Below are 25,910 nucleotides of genomic sequence, written 5' to 3'. Positions count from 1 at the left end.
GAATTTGTTTTACAGTAATAGTTTCTGACAGAGTACAAGTGTACTAGACTGCTCGTACACTTTAGAGGAAGAGCTGATATTTTTAACAACACAAAGAAAACGTGCATTACTCCTTTTCAAAACGATCCAGCTTGCTCAGATATAATATTTTGAAGAGGACAGAGTCTCTTCTTTTATGTCATGAAGCTATACAAATTATAATAGAGTACAAACCCACAGTCGCTTTTAAAAATTATGTATTCAAGTCATTAAAAATAGGAGAAACTGTTAAGCCAAGCTGTGGTGCATCTGTATTTGAAAATATTTTACAGACCAGTGTTTTCCAAAATGCAGAGCATGGACCACCTGCAGCAGAAGCACTGACGGTAATTTAGATCTAAAATACCAATTCCTAAACCCCATGCCAGAACTATTAAATGTGATGCTTTAGGGGTAGGACCAGTATTTAACATGCCTTCTAGGTGATTCTTACACACGATAAGGTCTGACAACACTGTTTTGTCGACCCCTACCGTTAAGAGCAAAACAAGTTGTTTACATTATTTCATCTTTAAACAAAGCAACTCAGTTGATTCCAGTGAAAGCAGTGAGAAGAGTAAACCCTGAGCTGTAACCTTCCTTCCTTTCTCTTCATTTAAAGTGTGTGTTTGTTTATGTTTCTGTGTATAGTTCACACACATATGAACTATGCGTGTGATGATGCCCATACAACAAAATCACAAAGATATGCTTCCTAAGAAGGTACAACTGCAGCTGTAAACTGTCTGCACTCTTAGGGGGCATGGTACTCATTGCCAAAAAAATTGCCCAGACCATGATGGCTTGTATAAGAGAGTGTGCAGGGGGATAATGTGTCTCAGTCGCTTAAAGACATGTTGAACACTCTTATCAGGTCTTTCTAAAATCTCATCTACATTCAGGTAATATTAACCCAAACATTTGATGAAACAAGAAATTTACAGAAGATGTTTTTCATGAACAAAGTACAGCTTCCCTCTATAACAGGAAGGATGTCATAAATTTCTATATTGAGTTACCAAGTTACCATAACAGGTGGGGATATTCCAGGGTGAACTCTTTCTGAACTTCATAAATTTATAAAAGAAACAGCCTGTACCAGATGGCAGAATAGGCGAAATAATAATAACAATAAAAATAACAACAATAACAATAAACAAATTACTTTCTTTCCCTCAGGCATATTTTTTAAATGCTATAATTAGGGTTCTTAACTTGTGTTACTAGAAGTCTATGTTGGTGACATTATTTGTGGGGTGGGCTAGAGTATTTTGACAGTTTTTAAGTGAAAAGAAAAATATTTGAAAACTATTTTAAAGTCTTACAGAGTTTAAATTCATTTTTAAATGAAGTATCAAAGTCAAAAAACATACATAAAACAACAAGGATATTTATCATACCAATTTTCTCAACTCAAAATGTAGCAATTATATTATTATATTATATTATATCATATTATATTACATTATGGTAGAGAAAAGAAACTGGAACAAGAATCACTGCCGATAGTGTGTTTACAGTCCTTGCCAATGGATTCTGCAACATGTACATTCCTGACTGATAAATCATGGCTGTATGTTCAAGATGGAATGATGCACTTTGAACCTTCATTCGAATTCACACTATAACGTGCATGACTTCTCAGTAAATTAGTGTTTCTAGAACACATTCTTAAAATTCTCAAAAATATTTTAGATTAACTTCTCCATTATATATATGAATAACTAAATAACTATGCCTCTAAACTATACATACAGTGCATCAAATCACCCAGGGGGATTGTTCAAACAGACTGCAGGGCCCCACTACCACAGTTTATGGTTCAATCAGTCTTGGATGGGACCGAGAATTTCATCTCTAACAAGTCCCACGCTTTGACAAACCATTGATTCATAACATACCCTTGATATGGTAGGGAAATCTGAGTTAGAATTAGCCCTGCTAAGAACTCCCTGTGGCTCTGACACTGACTTCACCTCTCTGGGGTTGTTTCCTCGTCTATAAAGATGAGATAATATCTGGCCTACTTACTACTTCACAGAGGTGTAATAATATCCAGGTAGGAAACCAACATGGAAATGTTCTCCACACTGACAGAGGTGTGGGTTGGCTTCCTGCCTCTCCCACACCAAGCTCTAGCTTGATAAGGAAGCTGAACCAGTGACAAAGCAATGTCACAGGCAGAGCAGCAGATAGGAGTGATCCATCTGCCAGGGAAAAGAAATAATTTAAATGAGAAAGGGAAATCCCTTCTACCTCAATAAGGAGTTACAGAGTTACCCACAGACACCCCTTCAATTTGTCCAACAATCTATATTTTACAGATCAATCATTGTTCAAGAAGTGGAAAGTCTTCTGCTTACTGCCTGTCCTCTCTTCTCTCCAATGAAAAACAAGAATATTGACATTATTCCTTTCTCGTATTTTGAAACTACTGTGTCAACTACAGTAAGGAGAATTATTATTACCTTTCTGATTCCCTGCAAACAGTCGAGGATGGTGAGATTGTAAGTGCAATTTCCAAAGGAAGCATCCCTATAAATACACACACACACACACACAAAAACAAAACAAAAAAACAATACTAAAAATGTACATTCAGAATATTCAAATAAGACAATACCAAAGACAATTGAAGATATGCTTGTTTGGCTTCACAGCTGTCAACATGGTAAATTTATGCAACACATCAGGTACTACTAGTTAACTACTCTTACATCTTAACTGAAGCATTTCTGAAACTGCTTTAATCCAATAGCCATAATTAATAAGAAAAGCAAATTCAAGAGCCTGAGTTCACAAGTCAGATTGCCTTCATTCAAGTTCCAACTCTGCCACATACTGGCTGGGACCTTGAACAACTTATTTTACTTCTGTGAGTCTCGGTTTCCCATCTCTGAAATGATGTTACTGATGGTATTTACCATTTACAGGATTATTGTCAGATTACATTTAATAAGTGGAAGTCCTGGAGCGCCTGGGTGGCTCAGTTGGTTAAGTTGTCAAGTCTTGATTTCGGGTCAGGTCATGACCTCATGGTGTGTGGGGTCGAGCCCCACACTGGGCTCTGCACTGACAGCACAGAGCCTGCTTGGGATTCTCTCTCTCCCTCTCTCTCTGTCCCTCCCCTGCTTGTTCTCTCTCTCTCAAAATAAATAAATAAACTTTAAAAAAAGAAAAATAAATGGAAAGTCCTTCATATAAGAGCCTGGCACATAGGAAGCACCTAAGAAATATTATGGTTTTTCTTGGTATTATTAACAATGACCTGAACTGTTCCATTAAGTAAAAGATTTATAATCACCAATGGTATTCTCATAGAGGAACAACCACCTATCAGGAATATGGTAAATACAAGCATAAAAATGTAAGGAGGACAATGTAGGCAGGTCAACAGAAGCTAGCTGCTATTTTACTGGATTAAATGACACCCCTCCTATCTACCCTCCCCCCTAAAAAAACAAAAAACTATGGAAAAAGCAGTCATTCTTCCAAACAATCTCCTCTCAGGATCCAGGAGAACTTCTAATGCACCATGAAGTGTTGTATCAAAGGGAGTGGGAACCTACTGCACCGAAAATTGAGTACTTCATACTTTATTTAAGTTTTTAGAGCAACCTGCTTTAGGCAACATAAAACTGAAGTATCAAGTTCAGGTGAGGTTAAGCAAGAACTGGCACTGGAGCTTTAACACTAGCAATGTTCCAAGGTGTCCAAGGCAAGAAACTTGACCTCCAGGCTCTCAGTCTCCCTGCCCAGCCCCCAATGCTGACCTGAAGGAATAGAGCTGTCAGGCACCTGCCAATGACAAAGTCGAAGGCACCACACAAAGTTGGTTCAAGGGCAGCAGTAGGGAAGGTGCCAGAAGATGATGCTCCATGGGGAGAAAAGGACCTTTAAGTGTTTTAACATATAATTAACATAAAACTGAGTTTTATATCACAACCATCCAATGTAACTTGAACCTATGGCTGCTAAGTCATGAATTAAAATGAAGCTTCAATGTCACTGGATTTCAACATCCTGATAACCTAATATAAAAATAGGAAGTAAGCAAAGCAACTTAAAAGAAATGTTTAAGTTCTGAAGCTTCAAAGTTTTTTGTTTGCTGAAGCCTCGCTCAACAAGGGGCTTAAACCCATGACCCTGATATCAAGACCTGAGCTGCTTAATCGACTGAGCCACCCAGACACTCTTGAAACTTCAAAGTTAACCTATGTTAATAGGAAGGATTATTCTACATATGTAAATCTGATTTCAAGACATTTTTTTAATGCTATCTGAACTCATGGGTCAGTGCAAAGCAAAGTAGCCCCTTTTCCAAATATCATGTAAAGACAAACCATGTATTAAAAAGCAAATTTTAATGGACTAAACCAGAGAAAGGTATAGCTTGGGATCTAAGACAAAATAGCAGTTTATATAAAGAATCACATACTCCTTTGCAGGCACTTGTCTCTTTGGGTCAAGGTTTCAGAATCTTTCATGTGTCATGGACCCCTTAGAAATCTGATGAAGCTTGTGAACCCCTCTTCTCAGAATGATGTTTTTAAATGAATAAAATAAAATATATATGAATAACAGAAGACTAATTCAATTAAATGTATCAAAATATTTAAAAAATAATTTATAAGACCATATTTAATTATTTACTGTTTTATTAATATGTAACAAGACCTAGTAGGTCTAGTGATGACTATAATTTTGAAGAAGGAATGAACATAAATAATAAGAGATATGAAATATATAAGATGCATGTAAAAATTATAATGGGATATAAAAATGTCTGTAATTTCTATTGTGACATTCATATTGCTAATACTACTATAGTTTATTTCCAACATTTATAATTGAATATAATTAAGATAAGTGAAAACAAAGACACTTTTTGTCATCCAAACTCAGTGACTCTCTGAACTATCTCTGCAGACCCAAGATTAAAAATTACTACTTCAATAAAGAAAAAATAAAACAAAAACAAAAACTTTCTTATTTAAAATAGTAAAACAATTTTAAGAACTGGAGGTACTCTTATTCTCTGAAGTATATTTTCCCATGCCTAGACTCACCTAAATGAATTCACATAGATAAGTCATAGAAATGCTCCAGACCCAGTCTTTCTGACTGTCTGCAAAATTTGGTGAGACTATCATGATATCTCTTGGCCTATCACAGCCACAAGTTTTACCAGTGACTGAAAAGAGAGCTCTGGTGACCTGGTGATCAAATCTATAGACCTGAGAGAGGAAGACGAGTTAACATGCCATGTGACAGAATTAGGATATAAAGCAGTCACAGCAGGATGGAAAGACAGGTAGAAATTTACAGCTTGAAATACAAGGGATGCGATAAAATTAGGTCACATTCTCAGAACTGGGGAGAGGAGATGACACACCAAAGGACATTACACCCATTCCTCAGGAGAATTAATCCTCATGACAGCCACACAAGGACAAATAGCTTCCCAAACCTGCCTCCACACTGAGCAGGAGAAATGGCTTATTAGTGGAACCTGACTCCTACTTAGACAAAGGAGAGCAGCTATAAAAGTGAACAGACACAAAAACATGTTATATGTTCTCTGGGGGGAAAAAGTGAGAGAAAGAGAAGGTAGAGATGGCAGACTGAACACATGTATCTACCAAATCCACACTAAAAAGAGAATTTTGAAAGGCTTTTTAAGAAAGAAATCCAACAAGCTCAGGGAGAATAAGAGAGCAGAAGATAGCAATAAAATTGTGAAAGCTGGAAATCAGAGGAGTGGTAGTAAATTAGAAAACCAAGAAAAGGGGGGCACCTGGGTGGCTCAGTCAGTTAAGTGTCCGACTTCAGCTCAGGTCATGATCTCACGGTCTGTGAGTTCAAGCCCCGCATCAGGCTCTGTGCTGACACCTCAGAGCCTGGAGCCTGTTTCGGATTCTGTGTCTCCCTCTCTCTCTGACCCTCCCCCATTCATGCTCTGTCTCTCTCTGTCTCAAAAATAAATAAATGTTAAAAAAAAAATTAAAAAAAAAAAAAAGAAAACCAAGAAAAGGGAATATTAAGGTGACAAAGCCAGAGAATCCACCTAATTAATACTAGAAACGTCCCATAAGGCTCAGGAATTGGCAGCACTGGGTTCTTCTGGAGATAGAATGAAGGAAGTGACTGACATAAGATTGAAAGTCCACTTAAGAAGCTGAGAGATTTTATTCTATAAAAGAAACATTATCTCCCATGTTACAAATCAATCTTCCCTGCTTCCCTTCCCTTCCCTCAACCACCCAATACAGTCAGAAGCATCTAAGAATGATTGGCCCTGGAAGGCAGCAAGATACCTGCCCCATACTACGTTCAAGTTTGAATTGGAGCATTGCTTCAGGATTATTTTTCACCTATTTTTTTCTAAGAAATGGAGATGGAGGTTAGGAAAATGCCAGGCTCCGTTAACTACAGAAGTCCCTTTGAGTCCGAAACTGTATCATTATTCAACACAACTGATGATCACTTTCTTCTCCAGGTATCTCCTCTGGGTCCTTCCCAACAGAATTTAAACACTTTCAGGTCTCTACCATCTTTAAAAGAAAAAAAAAAAAAAACTGTCCCAAACTTTCTTGACTCGACATCTCCCTTCAACCACCACCCTCTCTTGAGACTCCTCTTTAAAACAAGACTTCTTCAGGGGCGCCTGGGTGGTTCAGTCAGTTGAGCATCCGACATTGGCTCAGGTCATGATCTCGCAAGTCATGAGTTCAAACCCCGTGTCGGGCTCTGTGCTGACAGTTCAGAGCCTGGAGCCTGCTTCCAATTCTGTGTCTCCCTCTCTCTCTCTGCCCCTCCCCTGCTCATGCTCTGTCCCCCGCTGTCTCTTAAAAAGTAAAATAAAACGTTAAAAAAAATTTTAAAACAAGACTTCTCTGAAGAATTACTTCTCCCCCTGCTCCATTTTCCCTCCTCTCACATCTTAACACCCTCTGATCTGTTTCCACCCTCGTCCACACCACAAACATGTCACACTAAAGTTACCAATTATCTTCATATTGCTACGCCTAGGGGGCTTTGTTTTTAATAGAGATAAAATTCACAATTTATCCTTTTTAAAGTGTACAAGTCAGTAATTTCTTTTAGTATATTCACAAGTCCTATTACCACTAATTCCAAAAGAGCTATAGCCCCCGAAAAAGAAATTCGGTGCCCATTTACAGTGACTGCTCACTTTCCCTCCCCACTTGCTGGCAATCAGTAATCTACTTTCTGTCTCTCTGGATCTGCTTCTTCTAAACCCAGGGAACATTTCCCAAGCATCATTTTACTGAATTTGTCAACAATAATAATACTCCTTTGAATACTGCCTTCACTGGCTTCCTAGATTTTTCTTCTACATCTCCACACACTGCTACTACCCAATCTCCCTGGCAAAGCCATCCTTCTACTCCAAATCCTTAAAAGTTAGAGTTTCTCAAGGTTGAATCCCAGACTCAAATTCTTCTCACTCCATGCTCTCTCCCTAGTCCAGGACAAGTTCCCATGTATCAGCATCACCTGGATGGTTCCTTAAACTCAGAATGCTGGACCCCACCAGAAATCCTGATCCAATGGGGGCAGAACCTGAAAATCTGCATTTCTAACAGGTTTCCAGGAGGGTACTGATGAAGCTGGTAGAAAGGAGCACATTTTGAGAACTGCCCTACACAATCTAATCCATATAAACTGCCATCAATCTACCAATGACCCTCAAATTTCTGTCTCTAGCACAAACTCCTTAAAACTGCAAAACAGGGGCACCTGGGGTGGCTCAGTGGGTTGAGCATCCGACTCTTGATTTCAGCTCAGGTCAAGATCTCAAGGTTCGTGGGAACCTCCCTCTCTCTGCCCCTCCCCCACTTGCTCTAACTCTCTCTCTCTGTCTCTCTAAATAAATAAATATATATTTTTTAACCACATACATGACCTTCTCATTTGGGTGTCTTAAGGCATCTCACATTCATTGTGAAAGAAGACCCTCTTGCAGCTGCCCCCCCAAAACAACAACGATAATCCAGTCCTCCAGCGCTATCCAGTAAAAGACGCAGCTTCCACAACCCCTCACGCTAGAACTCAGACGTCCCTGCATCTCTCATTCCCCTTATCCTGTCCACCACAGTGTCCCATTACCTTTCCCTCTTAACTGCCTGCACTGACTTCTCTCTGATACCCCGCCCCCGCCACCTCTGGGGTGGACTCCCGCAACAGCTTTTCCACCCCCCCACCTCTCCTTGCTAATCAGTCTTCTAGCAGCAACCAGAGTGATATCTGTTTTAAAGCACATCAGATCCAGTCACTCTTCGACTATAACCCTTCACTGACTTCCGTTGTTCTCACAGGAAAGTTCAAAATGTCAATGAATGTATCCTGGTGGTATCTGGCCCTGCCTGCATAGGCCTCCTCATTTTATGCTCCTCTACAATCTGCCCATCACACCTTGTCTGAGGTCCTCCGAGAGGGCTCTCTGATCTCACCACAGGACCTTTGCTCCTGCTGGTCACATGTCTCCTGCTGCCTTTTGCCTAAGTTACCTTACCTGTCCTTCAGATCCCAACTCAAAGATCAAAGTCTCCAGGGAAAAACCTCAACCCCACCCTGGCTAGAGCAGGTCCCCAACTTTTTTTTTATTGTACTTAATCAACTATAGTTTGACATATTGTGGCATGCTTATTTGATTCTCTGCCTCTCTCTGTAGCAGCCTCAAAGAAGACAGGATCTATACATTTTTTACTTACCCTTCTCTCCCTAGTACCTAACATACTGCTTAGCACAAAATAGAGATATTGAATAAACATTTCAGTTAAGTAAAGGAGCTTGTTAAGTGATATTAAACACACTTTTATTTTAACCCAGACACTTTAGAGAGACTATAAAGAGCTTTTACTTACATCACTACACTAATGTGATATAAAGTTTTAAACTCCCACAGTTTTTATCGCAACTACAGCTCCCAATTGTTTACATAACTCCCAGTTTGCTTTTTCACTCATTTATCAATGTATTCATTCACTCATTCATTCATTCATTCATTCACTCATTCATTCATATTTATTGAGCCAAATATTTACTGAGTTGAATAAGAGGACCTGTATTGTTCGTTACCTCTCCCACAAAGGACCACTGAAATCCACAGACTTCAACTGTGGGAAAAAGTATGCACACCCAATGCTGTCTGGGGACACCACAGCTCTTACCTTTATCTGTCATGATAGTTTTACCATGCATTGCATTAACTCCCTTAAATAGGTAAACACCATGCTGCTCTTCATTCAGAGAGAAGTTCATATCCCAACACCCAGGGTTTCTAATCACTCATCTCTGCTGAAGAAGAAATCCTACATCCCTCCCCATTATGGAAGACTAAGGTTACAGACAACAGTTGTCTAGACACATCCAAATACAAATTTAACCCAACCTCATGCTAGACCATCTAAACTCCATCCATCGCAACAACTCTCTTTGTAAGTGTGACGTCCAGCATAGTAGCCAAATGAACCATGAAAGTATTATGAAATGATTATAAAAATCCACTAACTATGACCTTGGGAGTGGCTGGCAGTCAACAAATATTTGTTGAACGAAAAACTAAATGACTGAATATTTGAATAGATGAAGCAACTGGAACTTTATTATGTTTTTGTATTTATTTTCCAGAGAAGCAATAGAAGAAACATTAAATTTAAGAAAACTAGAACCACCATCCACAATGAGATAAAAAGAGAAAGTGCTGAATCCCACTATTGTCATAGAGCATAGGCTCCCACCAAGTGATTACTGAATATTCAAGAATTTTCAGAACCCAAATTAGCATTGGTGGCTGTATTTACACCACAGAAATCAACAAACCCTTTTTACTTACAGAGCTTGTTTACCAATATACCACTGCTTGTAGCCTAAGAATCTAAACATCACTGTGAAAGAAGCAACCTTATAAATGTTAATAATGAGGAGCCAAAACGGGAGATGAAAGAACATATTCACACAAAGCAATAAGAAGGCATTTCCGGTAATGAAGCTGTTGGAAATGAAAAAAGAATAAAGAACAGAGTCACAGGGTTTAAAATGCAGAGACTACAGGGGCACCTGGGTGGTTCTGCCGAAGCGTCTGACTTCAGCTCAGGTCATGATCTGGTGGTTCATGGGTATGAATCCCATGTTGGGCTCTGTGCTGACAGCTCAGTGCCTAGAGCCTGTTTCGGATTCTGTGTCTCCCTCTCTCTCTGCCCGTCCCCCATTCACACTCTCTCTCTGTCTCAAAAATAAACAAACATTAAATAAATAAATAAATAAATAAATAAATAAATAAATAAATAAAATGTAGAGACTACACTGAAGAATACAAAAGAGCTGACAGAAGAAATATTGGGGATGGCTATGATCTACGTATGTTTTAATTCCATGATTCTCTGTGAGTTCTCTGGATAACAAATTGTTAGGAGGTATGCCAATATCTTCAGAGCAATGGGTTGGAAACCATCTCAAAGATTCATCTAAGCACCTTCCAAGCACTGACCTAAATCCAACTACACAACCGCACAAGAACATGAGCTTCTTTTTAAAAAAAAAAAATTTTTTTAACGGTTATTTTTGAGACAGAGAGAGACAGAGCATGAACGGGGGAGGGTCAGAGAGAGAGGGAGACACAGAATCTGAAACAGGCCCCGGGCTCTGAGCTGTCAGCACAGAGCCCGACACGGGGCTCAAACTCACAGACTGTGAGATCATGACCCGAGCTGAAGTCGGACGCTCAACTGACTGAGCTACCCAGGCGCCCCAAGAACATGAGCTTCTTAAGGACCGGTAATGTGTCCTTTATGTCTGCATGCCCAGAGTCTAGCACAGTGTTGGGTCCATTAATGTTTTAGACGTCAAATGAATGAATAAATGATCACTACCAGGAAATCATTCATCTTATATCTGAACAACTCTAGTGGCTGGGAACAACTGACCCAACAAAACAAAAATTATATAAAACAATTTTGAATCATAAACTATGTACAATAATGAAAATTCAATCTAGGTCATTGCTGTCCAACAGAAATATGATGCTGTCCACAAAAGAGAACCAAAATTATAATTTTACCTTTGTTCAAAACCATATTTAAAAAAGTAAAAAGAAATAAGTGAAATCAATTAGTAACACATTTTCTTAATCACCATAATTATAAAGAAGACATTTTACATTTTTTATACCAAATCTTCAAAATCCAATATATATCTTTAACTTACAGTCTCAGTTTGGACTAAACAAATTTCAAGTGCTCAAAAGCACACCATACTGGACAGTTCAGCTCTAGACTATATTGTATGGATACCTGGGAACTAGACAATGCACCAAAATATTCACATAATTATCCAAACTATACTTGACTTCCAGTCTCTGAACAAATCCATGACACATATATACTAGCTCCAGAGAAAAGAAAGAGCTGATTGCTTGTATCACCTAGGCTACAAGATGAAAAGGTATTTGATGAGAATTCGTAGGGAGAACAGAGCCATCTCCCACTCAAAGAGCAAAATCAAATGACTTCATGGGGCAGCAAAATCAAAAGCTGAACACAACCAGTACCTAACAAACACAGAACACAGAATCTCCTGCTTTTCAGATTTAATGTAAGGCCATACAGTAATCTCTCTGTTCATCTAAAGAAACGGATATGTAAAAATTCATTTCTAAATCATGGCTTAAAAGGTTACATAAAGTCAGCAGAATAGGATCTGTTTAGAACTAACAATAACGGGCACCAAAAAAACAGATCAAGCACTGTGCTCTGGGCCTTTTATCAACATGTGAGTGCCACCCATTTAACCACATTAATTCTGCTTCACAGATAAAAATAATAGTAAATTGTCTTTAATCCAGGTATCGAAAAGAGCTTCATCTACAAGACATTCAACAAAATAACTATGTTCATTAATGTAAATGATTGCAATCTTTTTCTAAACCACCTTTATCACTGACTCTTCAGTAGAAAGTTTGGTAACACCGATCTGGGACCATAAAAATAAGAATAACAAAAAAGTTACCTGAACCAATTTTCACATTGAAGCACTGCCATGTTCTCAAAAACAGAATAGATGTAACTCACTTCCTTACATGTAGTTAGTGGGTTATAAAGACCCTGACAGTTGTTTCTGTTCTCAGATCCTATATAATGGTGCTTATTTACCACTATAACAAGAAAAATCTGATAAAGAGACTGCTTTTCATGGTAGTCCAAGTTACTCAACATGCCCTAGCTGTTGAAAATGGATTCAACAGTTTGTACTGGGTAAGCCATCTACTTTTATCTATTTTCAACACTCAGGAAACTGGCACAACCTCAGTACTCAAAACTAATGCAGATCTTTCTCATCATACCAAGCATTAAAAACAAAGGTTTATTAAAGATCCATGAGGGCAGAAATAACCCCAAAGATCACCACTGAGAAGCAAAGAGGTAGCCGTCAGAAGGAAAAATTGAAAACGAAAATAAAATCTTTAAAAGGATAAAATAAATTTCGTTTCTATATTTTTGATACTCAAGAGAAAAACATGGTAAGGAAAACTTTCCCTTTGAAATACAAAGTTAATTGCTAAATACACTTTGACAAAAATCACAATATCATATTTAAGTTAACAAATATCTGGCTCAACGTGTCCTGTGAAGAGATAGATTTTATAATAACATCTAACATCTACCAGCACATGTTTACTTTGCTTTAGAAGAAAGAAGGCAGCCTAATGCCAAGTTCTAAGTGGTTGACCCCTTTGAGCCTTTGTTCAGAGACCTACAAGTTCTGGCATGCCCAGATGATCTAGAGTCATTGCTTCAGAGATTTCCCACTAAGACTCAGCCACATTAAGACACAGCTCAGCAACAGGGATATCACTAAGGGTCATCCCCAAAACACAACAAACCCCTCCCTTAATACAAACAGTACGGATTCATTTTAATGACAAATGTCATTAAAGGACTGCCTTTGGGAGGTTTGTGGGTCCTCTGGTAAGAAAGGTTTTCTAGTCTCACACGTGCTCTAAGAGAAAAGTTGTATGTTCCTGTTCATAGTAGATAAAATGCTATCATTTGACAAGCCATCTATTTCCAAGACTCTCAGGAAACAACATAAAAACAGTTCCACAAATGACAGCATATTATTCTAATCCCAAGAGATCCACTTTGTTCCACACAGGTGTGGATCAGGAAATGTGTCCTAAAATGTTTCAGAACACTGGTGCTGCCGGATAGGAACAGAAACTGCAGGGAGTGGGAAGGGATTCAGGATGAAGTACTTTGGAAGAGCTGGCGTTAAACTAAGTCAAACAGATCTCTCTATTACTCAGAGCCGTTCAGAATCTTTAAAATGAGAATGTGCTTTTCATTTTTTTATTTTAAGTTTATTTATTTTGAGAGAGAGAGTGAGCACATGAGCAGGGGAGGGCAGAGAGAAAGAGAAAAAGAGAATCCCAAGCAGGCTCCTCACCATCATCATGGAGGCCAAGGTGGGGCTCAAACTCACAAACTTCAAGATCATGGTCTGAGCAGAAACCAAGAGTCCTACGCTCAACTGAGTGAGCCACCTAGGTACCCCAAGAATGTGCTTTTTAAACCTCCAAGACGGAGAGTTCTAAACTTATTTGACCTTTGAATCTTTTTATTTGTTTATTTTTATTTTTATTTTGCCACAGCAGATCACATAGAGCCATGTTTCTCAAACTTGGCAGCATACTGGAATTATGTAGAAAGTTTCTGAAAATCCCAATACCCAAACCTAATACCCCAGACCAATTATGTCAACATTTCCAGGAGTAGAACCAGGCACCAGTATTTTTTAAAACCTCTCAGACTTTTTAAAACCAAGCATAAGAACCAACATAACTTTGGGAAATAGTGCCTATAGGTCTAGCCTCTTCTCCAAGCTAAAATAAAATAGCTACACAAAAATGCATTCCTGGGCCTATCCAGGAAGAGACTTGCAAAAAAAAAAAAAAACAAAACAAAACAAAACAAAACCAAAATAGAAAAACTAAACTAATAGCTGGAGATGGAACATTCAACATTCAACCAGCTTTATTCCATTGGGTATCAGCAGAGCACCCTTACCTCAGCCTCACCTCTGTACCTAGTCAATGTTTGTCATGTCATGCTTTCTGTATTTGTCTTCAAAACTGGGACTCTGGATGTTCTTTATTGTCTGTACTGTTTCACTCCCCACTTAATATTATATGTCATAGAAAACTTGACTTTAGCAGATTTATGAATCATCATCGATACTAAAAAAACTTACCAAACTGACACATATGGATCAATAAACAAAGAAGTAAGGGTAAAACAAATTTAAAAGCACAAAAGAGATCAAAATGAAGAGTTGTGCAATTTCCATGTTTTGCAAGGCTTAGAGTTTTCACAAATACTGTTTTATGAACGTCAGAGAATGCAGATTTGAAAACCACAGCCACTGACTGCCAAGAAAACAATCTGAGAACTGCACTCAGAGTTGGTGGTCTCATGGGACCTTAGACAAGCACAATTAATATGAGTTTGTAGAACAATTGGTCAATAGTATAGACTATGAATCTGGTAGTACGCTGAAAGGAAAAGTACCTAAGAAGATTCACACCAGGCTTGCCAATTCAAACTCTGCTGACTCTGACCCTAGAACTGAAAGGCCCTTGTTCCCTGGAAGGCCAACTGCCAAGCCAACACTAAAGATGGATGGACTCAAAGAACTGAAGTAAGTGAAAAATACCCTCTTCCTCTAGTTTTCAGCCAACGTCACTCTTGACAAACACATTGGCTATCCTTAATACAAGCAAAAGTACATTTTTTGACACATTTACTTTACAATTAAATGGAACATCCTAATACTGACTTGCAAACAGTAACATCACAGCAAACACTCCTTGAGTGTCACAACAGCCAGAAATTCAACTATCTCTAAAGTCTACTATAATCAATGTAATCAAGACTAAGCAGTAAATGGGGATTCGGGTGAAGGTGGTCAAAGGTACAAACTTTCAGTTATAAAATAACTACTGAAGATGTAATGTACGACATGATGACTACAGTTAACACTGCTGTTAGACTTGAAAGTTGCTAAGAGAATAGGTCCTAAAAGTTCTCCTCAAAAGGGGGAAAACTTTTTTTTGTAACTCTTTGACATGATGGATATTAACTAAATTTATTGTGATAATCATTTTTTTTTAATTTTTTTTTTAACGTTTATTTATTTTTGAGACAGAGAGAGACAGAGCATGAACAGGGGAGGAGCAGACAGAGAGGGAGACACAGAATCTGAAACAGGCTCCAGGCTCTGAGCTGTCAGCACAGAGCCCGACGCGGGGCTCGAACTCACAGACCGTGAGATCATGACCTGAGCCGAAGTCAGACGCTTAACGGACCAAGCCACCCAGGCGCCCCTATTGTGATAATCATTGATGTCAATTACATCTCAATAAAACTGGGTGAAAAAAAAGAATAGGCAGTAAAGTTGCCCAACTCTTTTTATTTTTATTTCCCTCATCTTTACAGAATGTTTACCTAAGGTAATATAAATCTATAATCTACAGTTTTTTAAGATAAATCCAAAAGAAAAACCTCAGTCAGACAGTCCTTTCAGTTATAGTAATGTGCCTGTACTGCAAACATCATAATGTATAATATCCTGCCTAACCTACCATTATAAAAGACAAGCTAAGCCATGCAAATGAAATCACAGCACCTAAAATCAACACCTGGATTGTTATTTTCCAGTTTTCATCCTAACATGAAAAGGCAATCGTGGTGCCTACCTCTAACATCTCCTCCAATCCCCAGTTTCAGGTTTAAACCTCCTTCTTCAGTATTCCCATAGTACCTATCTCCTGAATTGAACAAAGCACGACAATTGTCTTACATACCTACACACTTACAAACTATGCACTGAGTTCCCCAGAACAAATACCTTGCTGTCCTTATCCTCCTAAGATCCATAAGACTATCACAGTGACTAGCACAGAAAAATCCATAAATAAATTAATGTATCTATTCCCTGGCACACAAATAAGAGCCCAATCCCAGTCCTCAAGAGAAGAGTCAGCCATATTTGGTGAAGAGTCACCCATGCAAACAAATAAATACAAGACATTTGGTTTAATTATGTATGTAGCAAATGTAATACACAAAATGCAATACACAAAATATAATGGGGAATTACAGGCAAAGGACCTACACCAAGCCTCTCTAGAAAAATGAGGAAAGGCTTCACAGAAAAGATTGCTTAGATACATTTTTATTAAATGAATAAATCTTGAAGTAGAGCATTATTTAAGTCCACAGTAGCCTTAAAACTTCTTTATTAGAAAAACATTAAAAGTATAGAGCACAAATGGAAACAGGAATTTGATGGAGGGGCACATAAAGATACCAGCCATACTTTGACAAGCCTTCAAACTGGTCTTCATTTTTTAAAAACTTTAAATAATAAAGCAATTGCACTTAAATAGAAGTTCTTTCAAGGCTTCTTGTTTTTTAAATAAAAGTGTTAAGGCAGGAGTAGATTTAAAAAAAAAAAAAATCTAGGGTGGGGCACCTGGGTGGCTCAGCCGGTTAAGCGCCAGGCTCTTGATTTCCACTCAGGTCATGATCATCACAGTCGTGGGATCAAACCCCATGTCTGACTTTATGCTGAATGTGGAGCCTGTTTGGGATTCTCACTCCCTCTCCCCCTGCTATTCTCTCTTGCTTTAAAAAAAAAAGTCTAGGGGCCCCTGGCTGGTTCAGCAGGAAGAACATGCTACTCTTAAGAGCATGCTACTCAGGGTCATGAGTTCAAGCTCTATGTTGGGTGTAGAGATTGCTTAAATAAATAAAAACTTTTTAAAAAAAGGTTTTTAAAAATCTGGACAATGAAGAGAAAATTATAATTTAGCAACAAATAGTGTAAGAAACCTAGTGGATGACAGAATCCAGATTACAAATAAAGGCCAAGGCAATGATGGCTGACCAGAACTGTAAGATGGTTGTTAACAATATTACATTAGCCTTAGTTGGCCTGAGGTAGAGACTAAAATCAACTCACATCTTATCTTGATTAGGAAAAAATTAAGCTTCTTCAGTCTAATTCCAGAAAACTATTCTGGAATAGTATTCTTTCAACTAAATTCTTTACTAAAATTTAAAAAAAAATAGGAGGGGAGCGGACACCTAGCTGATTAAGTTGGAAGAGCAAGCAACTCTTGATCTTGGGGTCATGAGGTCAAGCCCCATGTTGGGTATAGAGATTACTTGAAAAAATAAGTAAATAACAATAATAATTTTAAAAATTAATACTTTACTAAATCATAAATATACTACTTTGTGGTATTTTCTTTTTCAAATGTATGGTTTATGAAGAGTTTCGAGTTAGAAATAAACACAGCTTAATGTAAACACAACCCTTGATGTCTTGGGTTATCAGAAAGATACAACTTAGAGTGCAGGGCGCCTGGATGGCTCAGTCGGTTGAGCATCTGATTCTTCGTTTCAGCTCAGGTCATGATCTCATGGTTCGTGTGCTCGAACCCCAAGTTGGGCTCTGTGCTGACAGCAAGGAGTCTGATTGGAATTCTCTTCTCTCTCCCTCTGTCTATCCCTCCATCACTTGTGTCCATGTGCTCGCTCTCTTTCTCTCTCCCTTCTCAAAATAAATAAATAAACGTTAAAAAAATGAAAGCTCAGTTTAAATGAGTCTGATCCTTTCCCATATCTCTGTCAGAATTAGTCTTGTCTTCTATTTTTGTACAACCTAACTATTTGACAGTTAATTATGTGCCTAGAGGTCTGCCTGCCCCAACTAGAAGCTGTGATCATTAGGAAGAAATACTTCCTATTCATATTTATATCCTTGTGGAAAATCCTTATTTCTTATTAATAATAGTAACAGTACTAATAACAAGGAGAAAAACAAAAGCCAGGCATAATCATAAATGAATTACTTCATTTAATCCCCAGGATAGCCCTAAAGCCATTTTACAGAAAAGGAAACTGAGGCTCAGAGAGAATAAATAACTTGCTCAAGGTGCTTGTACTTACCACATGTAGTAAAAAGCAGAATGAGCCTTTAAACCCAGTGTCTCTGCCTCCAAGACATATATTCTTAACCGCTTTGTTTAAAACTTAGTAGAATGATTAATATTATTATTATTACCACAATGGACTGAATGTTAGTGTCCCCCCAAAATGCACATGTTGAAATCCTAATCCCCAAGGTGATGGTATTAGGAGATGGGACTTTTGGGAGGTAATTAGGTCATGAGGGTGAAGCCCTCATGAAGGGGATTAGTGCCGTCATAAAGGGCACCCCAGAGATCGTTCTCACTCTCATTCTACCATGTGAGGATACAAGTTAGCAGTCTGCATCCCCAGAGAGGGCCCTCACCAGAACGTAACCACCCAGATCCCGCCTCCAGAACTGAGAAATACCTTTCTATTGTTTATAAGCCACCAAGTCCATGGCACTTTGTTACACCAGCCCAAACTGATTGAAATAATTATCTTTTTCTAAAAGTTAGGATTGTATTTTACAAAGGGCTTTCAAATTATAGAAGCCAGTAGAAGGGGAAGGCAAAAAACAAGCTTTGTCTCCATGCTAAAAAGCTCCTATACATAAACTGTCAGTTTTTATCTGTCCTTCAATCGCTAATTCGTTCATACTCTAGATTGCTGGAGGACATTTTCCTCTCACTACTCTCCTCTGACTTCACTGAGACAGTCAAGCGGATCAAGAAGATCAAGCACATTAGGGCAATATCTCCCCCATTCCTCCTCCCCACCTTGGCACCCACCCTGTGCCTAATCAAGGCCCTCTCCTGTGGCCTGAGAAACAGAGGTGGGAGCCCCTTGGATCTTAAGGGATTTAGTATTGATTTATTCATTCAAATATTTACTAAGAGCCCTTTTAAGTGTCGGGCACCAGGACCTGCCCTCTGAGTTTACAGGAGAGTAAGGAAGTCAGACAAAGAGGCATCCTCAATCTTTGCTATTCCTTCCGTTCATTGTAATTGGTAATATGAGATTAGTAACAACAATAAGAAATGCATATGCTTGTAGGTTTGGACATACAAATAAGCAAAAAGGTAAAACTGTTAAAATCATTCATAATTCTATCAGAAATGACTGTTGTAGGAGTTTGGCTGTATGTTCCCTTCCATTTTTTAAACAGGCTCAAGTTTACCTGAAATTTTTAAAAGACCATCAGCTGATGGGGCACCTGGGTGGCTCACCTGATTAAGCATCTGACTCTTGGTTTCAGCTCAGGTCATAATCTCATAGTTCTGTGACTTCAAGCCCCACATTAGGCTCTGCACTGATCCTGTGGAACCCACTTGTGACTCCCTCTCCCTCTCTCTCTCTCTCTGTCTCTCTCTCTCTCTCTCTGCTCCTCCCCTGCTCACTCTCTCTCTCTCCCAAAATAAATAATAAACTTAAAAAAAATTAAAGACCTTCAGCTGATACTTAAAAAAATATTTCCCAACCCTGTAATGAGAGACAGCCTTCCTCAAGACATAGAAAGGGTTCAAGGAGAAAATTAATTCATAAAAAGAAAAAGCTAGGGGTGCCTGGGTGGCTCAATTAGTTGAGCATCCAACTTTGCATCAGGTCATGATTTCATATTCATGGGTTTGAGCCACACGTCAGACTCTGTGCTGACAGCTCAAAGCCTGGAGCCTGCGCTGAGTTCTGTGTCTCCCTCTCTCTCTGCCCCTCCCCACTCGTTCTCTCTCTCTCAAAATAAATTAACCCCAAAAAATATTTTTTAAAAAGCGATTTTATTCTTACTTAGATGGGGAGGGGGGGAACTCTACAAAAATAAAATAAAAACTAACATCTCTTTTATTCCATACAACATCATAGTCACAGTCTAAAGACAATTAAAAAACAGTAATCCAACTCTACAGCGGCAGCTGCCTAGCCAAGTGCCATTAACCCAAGTCTCACAAGAGTTATACCTGAATGGAAGATAGGGGGGGTTTGAGCCAGATAGCAGTGCTCTGTAGGCTTCTTCTGGTGTCTTCTTTAAGTAGATTACCTAAGACAGAGAAATAGCAACATTTAGAACACCATCAAAGAATGATACGAAACTAATTTAACTACTCACCAAATTTGCATTTCCCCTTTTCCACTCTGACAAACTGTCAGTCATGGTGACAATTAATGCTGACCTTTAAAAGATAGCAACTGAGCTGCCAAAATTTCTTTTCCAGCTTGAAGCTGAGCTGCAGCCTTTGGCTGAGGAATGGATAGAGCTTAGAGACAGACGGCAGATCCATAAAGAGGCCATCCAGGGCTGTTTACAAGGCGCATTCAACAGGCACAATGGCAGTGCTTTCCCTTTGGGGAGCAGAACAATTCTACTTCCATTATTGGACTGTGCACTGTCAGCACAATAAAATAAAGTACAGTAAAATAAAATCACAACGAAGCAGGTGAAAATGAATGCAGGTAAGAGCATTAGAAAACACACTGGCTGGACTGTTGATATCCAAGATACTTAAATCCCTCTGGTCCAGCATGATAAACTAATCTTAAAGAAACAAAAATGAGCTCTTAAAACCAGTAAACAACTTAATCAACATATTGACTATATGATATGTGGCGGGCACTGTATCAGGTACTTCTGTTCTTGTAATAGAATTTACATTCTAATGAGACAAAGACAATAATTAACAAAAATAAATACCATCTGAGTTAAGTGCTCAAAAGGAAATAAACACGGTTCTGGAAAGAGAATAGAAAGGGGCTGCTTGAGAGGGGTGCCCGGGAGACATATAGGGTAAGATATGCAGGGGGAAACCCAGGGGAGAGCAGGGGAAAGGAAGAACGGCTTGCCAGGCAGTAGGAATCACAAGGGCCACCATCCTTGCAAGGGAAAGAGTGTGGTGAGTTGGACAAGGGATCAGCAGCGTGGCTAGAACATGGGAAGGAGAAGCAACTAGTGGCCAAATAGTGAAGAGCAATACAAACCATTGGCAGACTTTGATTTTATTCTAAGTATAATGTAATATTTTAATTTGGGGCTGAGGGCATCAGTGCTTTTCCTCTATAGTTGGAATCAAATTTTATTCCTAAAAATCCTCTCCACCTAGAATTAATGGCATTATTTGAACACCCTGTACATTTCAACAAGAGGGGCAGAGTCTCAGTTCCTAAAAAGTAGGACTTTCCTCTTTACTTGCAAATTTTCTTTGAGTTTTGAGCTACCCCATTAGCAATATATTATGTGTATTTACTTATTAATAATTTCAGGACTAGAAAATACCTCAATTCTGTCTTCTCTAAAGAAAGGAAACTGGGGTGCCTGGACGGTTCAGTCAGTTGAGTATCCAACTCTTGATTTCAGCTCAGATCATGATCTCAGCATCATGGGATCGAGCCCCGCATCAGACTCCACACTGAGCATGGAGCCTGCTTAAGATTCTCTCTTTCTCTCCCTCTGCCCCTCTTCCCCACTCTCACTCTCTCTAAGTAAAAAATAAAAAATAAACAGAAAACTAAAATAAAAACATAAAAGATACTTCTAGCTTTAAAAAGAAAGCTCCATATTCATTTGGCAAGTAAACCTGGAGGTCTGATAAGGCACAAACCACCAAAGCAAATTGAACATGAAACAAAAAACAGCACAGAAAATGAAACCACTGTAAAAGAACGATCTAGATGTGAGTCACTGATTCTACAAATGGAGAATCAGAACTCTAGTTGCAGCTCAAATAATCATAAAAATCCATTTAAACCAAACGTAGCTTTAAAGACCAATATTAAAACAGGATTTTGCTGTGCCCTAATGGGCAGGTTATACCCTATAAATAGAGTTGGTTATAATGCACTGATTTCTCAAGCCTGAAGATGCAGCAGTATCGCAAAGTTGACTACTGCTGCTAAAAGGGAAAGCTGCGGTAAAAGCCTTCTGTGTTTGGATTACATAATTAAAGCTTATACAACAACCTTTGAAATGCAAAAATACATTTCCCTCCTCAGGAGCAATTACATTAATTCCCTTTCATTTTGAGGCACCCATTCTGCAGGAGAGAGGCGACAGCCCACATGAAATACTTCTTTAGACTGGATACCCCACAGGGTACTCATCTTACCTGCATGACTTAGCACACATGACCCATGTTCTCACACTGTAAGATGAGAGTCTGTTTTTATTTTTATCCCAGTGCTCAATTATTAATAAGTGCAAAGTGAAACCCAGCAGAGGCCATCTAAATTCCAGGAAGATTCCAGGGGCAGGTAAATTCAGTGACCTTTTACAACCTGACAGTAGGTGAAATGTAATAAATGAGTGCATTACTGAATGCATGCAGGCTAGGGTCATTAAAACAACAAATTCTATTTAAAAAAAAAACCAAACATGTCATGGATTCTTATGCCAGATCTTCTTAGATATGTCTCCTATTAAAAGAGAAAGAGAGACAGACTAGGCCTGATTAAAGCTCAGAAGAAAAGGAACATTTACTAAGCCTTGCTGCTGAGGGGCGCCTGGGTGGCTCAGTCAGTTGAGCGTCCGACTTCAGCTCAGGTCACGATCTTGCAGTCCGTGAGTTCGAGCCCTGCGTCAGGCTCTGGGCTGATGGCTTAGAGCCTGGGGCCTGCTTCCGATTCTGTGTCTCCCTCTCTCTCTGCCCCTCCCCCGTTCATGCTCTGTCTCTCTCTGTCTCAAAAATAAATAAATGTGAAAAAAAAAAAATTTTAAATTAAAACTAAGCCTTGCTGCTGAGAAATCTGAAGCACAGGAAGGTAAGGAACTTTCCAAACTCGCACTGCTGTTCTGTGATGGAGTTAGAATTCCAACACAGATCTGACTCCAAAGCCCAAAGTATTTCCATTCGCCACATATGCTTGAAAATATAAACACAGGCCACAGCAGCACAAATTGGGAAAAAAGATTCCTACTCTTCCAAATTCTTAAATGCCATTCCACTTGACTTCTTAAAACTAGGTGACTTCAAACTGTTAATAGTAGTCGTGTCTGAGAAATAGGGTTGGGAGAGGACTGGAGCGAGAAAGGAAAAGAGTACTTTCTACTTTACTGCATGTTTTACATTTATAGTTTCCACGTGTTTTACATTTTGTACTGACATGGATTAATTTGCTTTTCAAATGTAGAATAACTCAATCAGTGAAACAGTAAATATCTACTCTTTCTAAAAATAAAATCTATATTTAATATTCAAAAGTTGGGTTCCAGATATTCTAATTTTTCTAAAAATATTTTCTGAATAAAATTAATTTCAAAGCATCTTCTAAATATTTTTATTTTCCTTTTCTGCTTCCCAGGGAAAAAAATAATATGCGGTCTATTCTCTTCACTAGATATTAGCATATATAAACCCAAACTGAAAGGACCTTCCCAAACTTTTGAGTGATAAAACTTAACAAAAGCCCTCTGCATGGTGTTTGGTGTACCATTTACCAATTACTAATTGACCCCTGGAAGAGTGAGCACATGCATTACTTTTATCAAAGGACACTACTCTTGCCAGGAAGTCCTAGAAAACTCTCAATAGAATAATAGCATTGGACATATGCTTTCGTATTTCTAACTACTAGAAGTAAACCAATTAAAGTGATTGTGTTTTTGCTTAATCAACTTTGATGCTAGGTACCAAGGATCCAAATAACTCTCTCAATTTCCTTTTTTAATTTTTTTAATGTTTTCTTTTATTTTTGAGAGGGAAAGACAGACAGACAGACCACGAGTAGGGGAGGGGCAGAGAGAGAGGGAGACACAGAACCCGAAGCAGCTCCAGGCTCTGAGCTGTCAGCACAGAGCCCGACACGGGGCTCGAACCCACAAACTGTGAGATCATGACCTGAGCCAAAGTCGGACGCTTAACCAACTTGAGGCACCCAGGTGCCCCTAACTCTCTCAATTTCTTTACTAAAAGATTCTTAAAGAGCCAGCATTCTTAAATACATACATACATACATACATACATACCAGCCAAACAACCAACTAACCACACAATGGCTGCGAGTTTTTATTTAACAACATTATTAAAATTATAGTACTACAAGATAGCGTAATTTATATGGTTTACCAATACACCAATGTTTCCCACACTTCAACTAGTCGTGCATCAACCTACCCTACTTCGGCAACCACACAAAGCACCCTGTATTACCATCTCTCTTTAAATAGACATACTCTTTTAAATCAATTTATTCTCAAGTGTTTTACATCATTGCTATTAATTGAAAACCAATATCATTTGCCATATAGAGTATAGACATAAATGAATATTAAAATACACAATTTAACATTTTTAAATCGTGTGCATACCACACATTGAGAAACAAAGCTGAAAAATATCAAGTTTGGACTGATCTTATAGAAGAATAGCAAACCAACCTGGGAAGTTAAATAAAATCCTCTTAGAATTAATCCGCAAATACTCCTAAATCATTTCTTTCCACTAAATCCTATGGTCATTAAATCTTTAAAGCCTGTCAAAAAATAATATATATGAATTTCAGAAGCATTTTAGAATTTACAATGATATTTCCTTACTCAGATAATTTAATCTTTCTGATACCTAAAAGGTGATTCTTCAAACAAATGGCTTACTATAGAAGGGCAGAACCAGACCCTGAGTCACAAATTGCCTGATGGTCTTTCTCTGGGCACATTTGCTTCAGTTCTTACTATGTTTCTAGCTTTGTTTTGAGGCGCTATTATTTCCCCCAAAAAGACTTACTATAAAATACAACATGTATACATGTACACAACCCTAATATAAAGACGAAACCTGTGCCCTCTTTTAATTACACTTATATTTTGTGGTCTGTAAAGAGTGGAAATACTCATGAGGATTTGATTTGGCCATCTGAGAGAGTATTCTTTAGTTTTGGCATTTGATTTCCTGTTGTTTATTATTTTACTTGTTTGTAAAAGAGAATAAATGCTGAGAACAATCTTTCCCAGTCAGGTACTATCACTAGAACATTGACATAATAGCTATGAAATCAGCATTCCAACAATTTCTGAGTCCATTAAATTTCTTCAAAATAGAAGTTTCCAGAAAACAGATGTTACAACTTGAAAATAGTCTAGAAGCCCTAAAATTTACCAAATATGGGAGATTTAAACCAAAAGAGAAATTCTCTTTAAAAGTTTCAGACAACTAGGTTCAGCATATACAGAGTGCTAAATGTGGGCTTTACAAAGATGTCCCCTATGTATGATATGTGCTTTGGGTTCTAATCCCTTAACAGTCACACCCCTTTCCCAAGCCCCATATAACTTAAAATCATCACACTTGCAAGACAGCAATTGAGAATGGGATGGGCAGAGGCAAAAAAAAAAAAAAAAAAAATTCTTTCCCTGGTAAAGCTAATCAGTGTAGAGCACCTCCTTGGTTTGAAAGCACTGCTCCTTAACTGGCTTCTCCCATCATCCCCCTGTATCTGTCATCCAGAGTTCTTCCTGATCAGCCAAACTCAATCTCCAAAGTCACCTTTGACTCTGGCCTCTCCTTCAATGTGTCCACCCTCATCCAATCAATACCCTGACTGATTCTTTCTTCTAGAGTCTCTGCAGCCTGGGAGTCTGAAACATAACATTTGGAGAGAGAAAAAAAAAGATACAAATATCTTTTCAAATTTTATAAAACCACCAGTAGGGTCTGTTCAATGACCTTGAGAGAGAGGCCCAAGCATGTGAAAGGCCCTGAATCTTAAACTTCATTCCTTTGCTGGTGAATCTGCATTTGATCTTTCTTTCATGACTACTGCCATCACCTTATTTCAAATCCTTATCATCACACACTAAGACTAACATGATTTCTCTCTGCCTCCACTCCTGCCTACTCCAGCAATTTTGGAACAGGATTTTAAGAGTCTCAATCATGCTCAAAAACCCCAGCCAGACTGCCCATCATTCAC

The 25,910-nt window shown here is 38.5% G+C and overlaps 1 protein-coding gene across 5 annotated transcripts in view; it reads right to left on the bottom strand.

Annotated features, from left to right (window-relative positions):
* The window catches only part of CDC14A (cell division cycle 14A), a 183,787-nt gene that overhangs the window by 99,639 nt on the left and 58,238 nt on the right, over nucleotides 1-25,910 (bottom strand). For all 5 annotated transcript variants that reach the window (XM_042998004.1, XM_042998001.1, XM_042998003.1 and 2 more), the window contains 2 exons: nucleotides 19,973-20,052; nucleotides 2,487-2,553 (listed from right to left, as the gene is read on the bottom strand). In XM_042998004.1, coding sequence (XP_042853938.1) covers nucleotides 2,487-2,553; nucleotides 19,973-20,052 — 147 coding nt within the window. The remainder of the gene's footprint in view (nucleotides 1-2,486; nucleotides 2,554-19,972; nucleotides 20,053-25,910) is intronic.

This window comes from Panthera tigris, chromosome C1 (assembly GCF_018350195.1).
Source record: "Panthera tigris isolate Pti1 chromosome C1, P.tigris_Pti1_mat1.1, whole genome shotgun sequence".
NCBI lineage: Eukaryota > Metazoa > Chordata > Mammalia > Carnivora > Felidae > Panthera > Panthera tigris.
The sequence above is the reverse complement of the archived record's forward strand: the minus strand, read 5'-3'. Positions and strand labels throughout refer to the sequence as shown.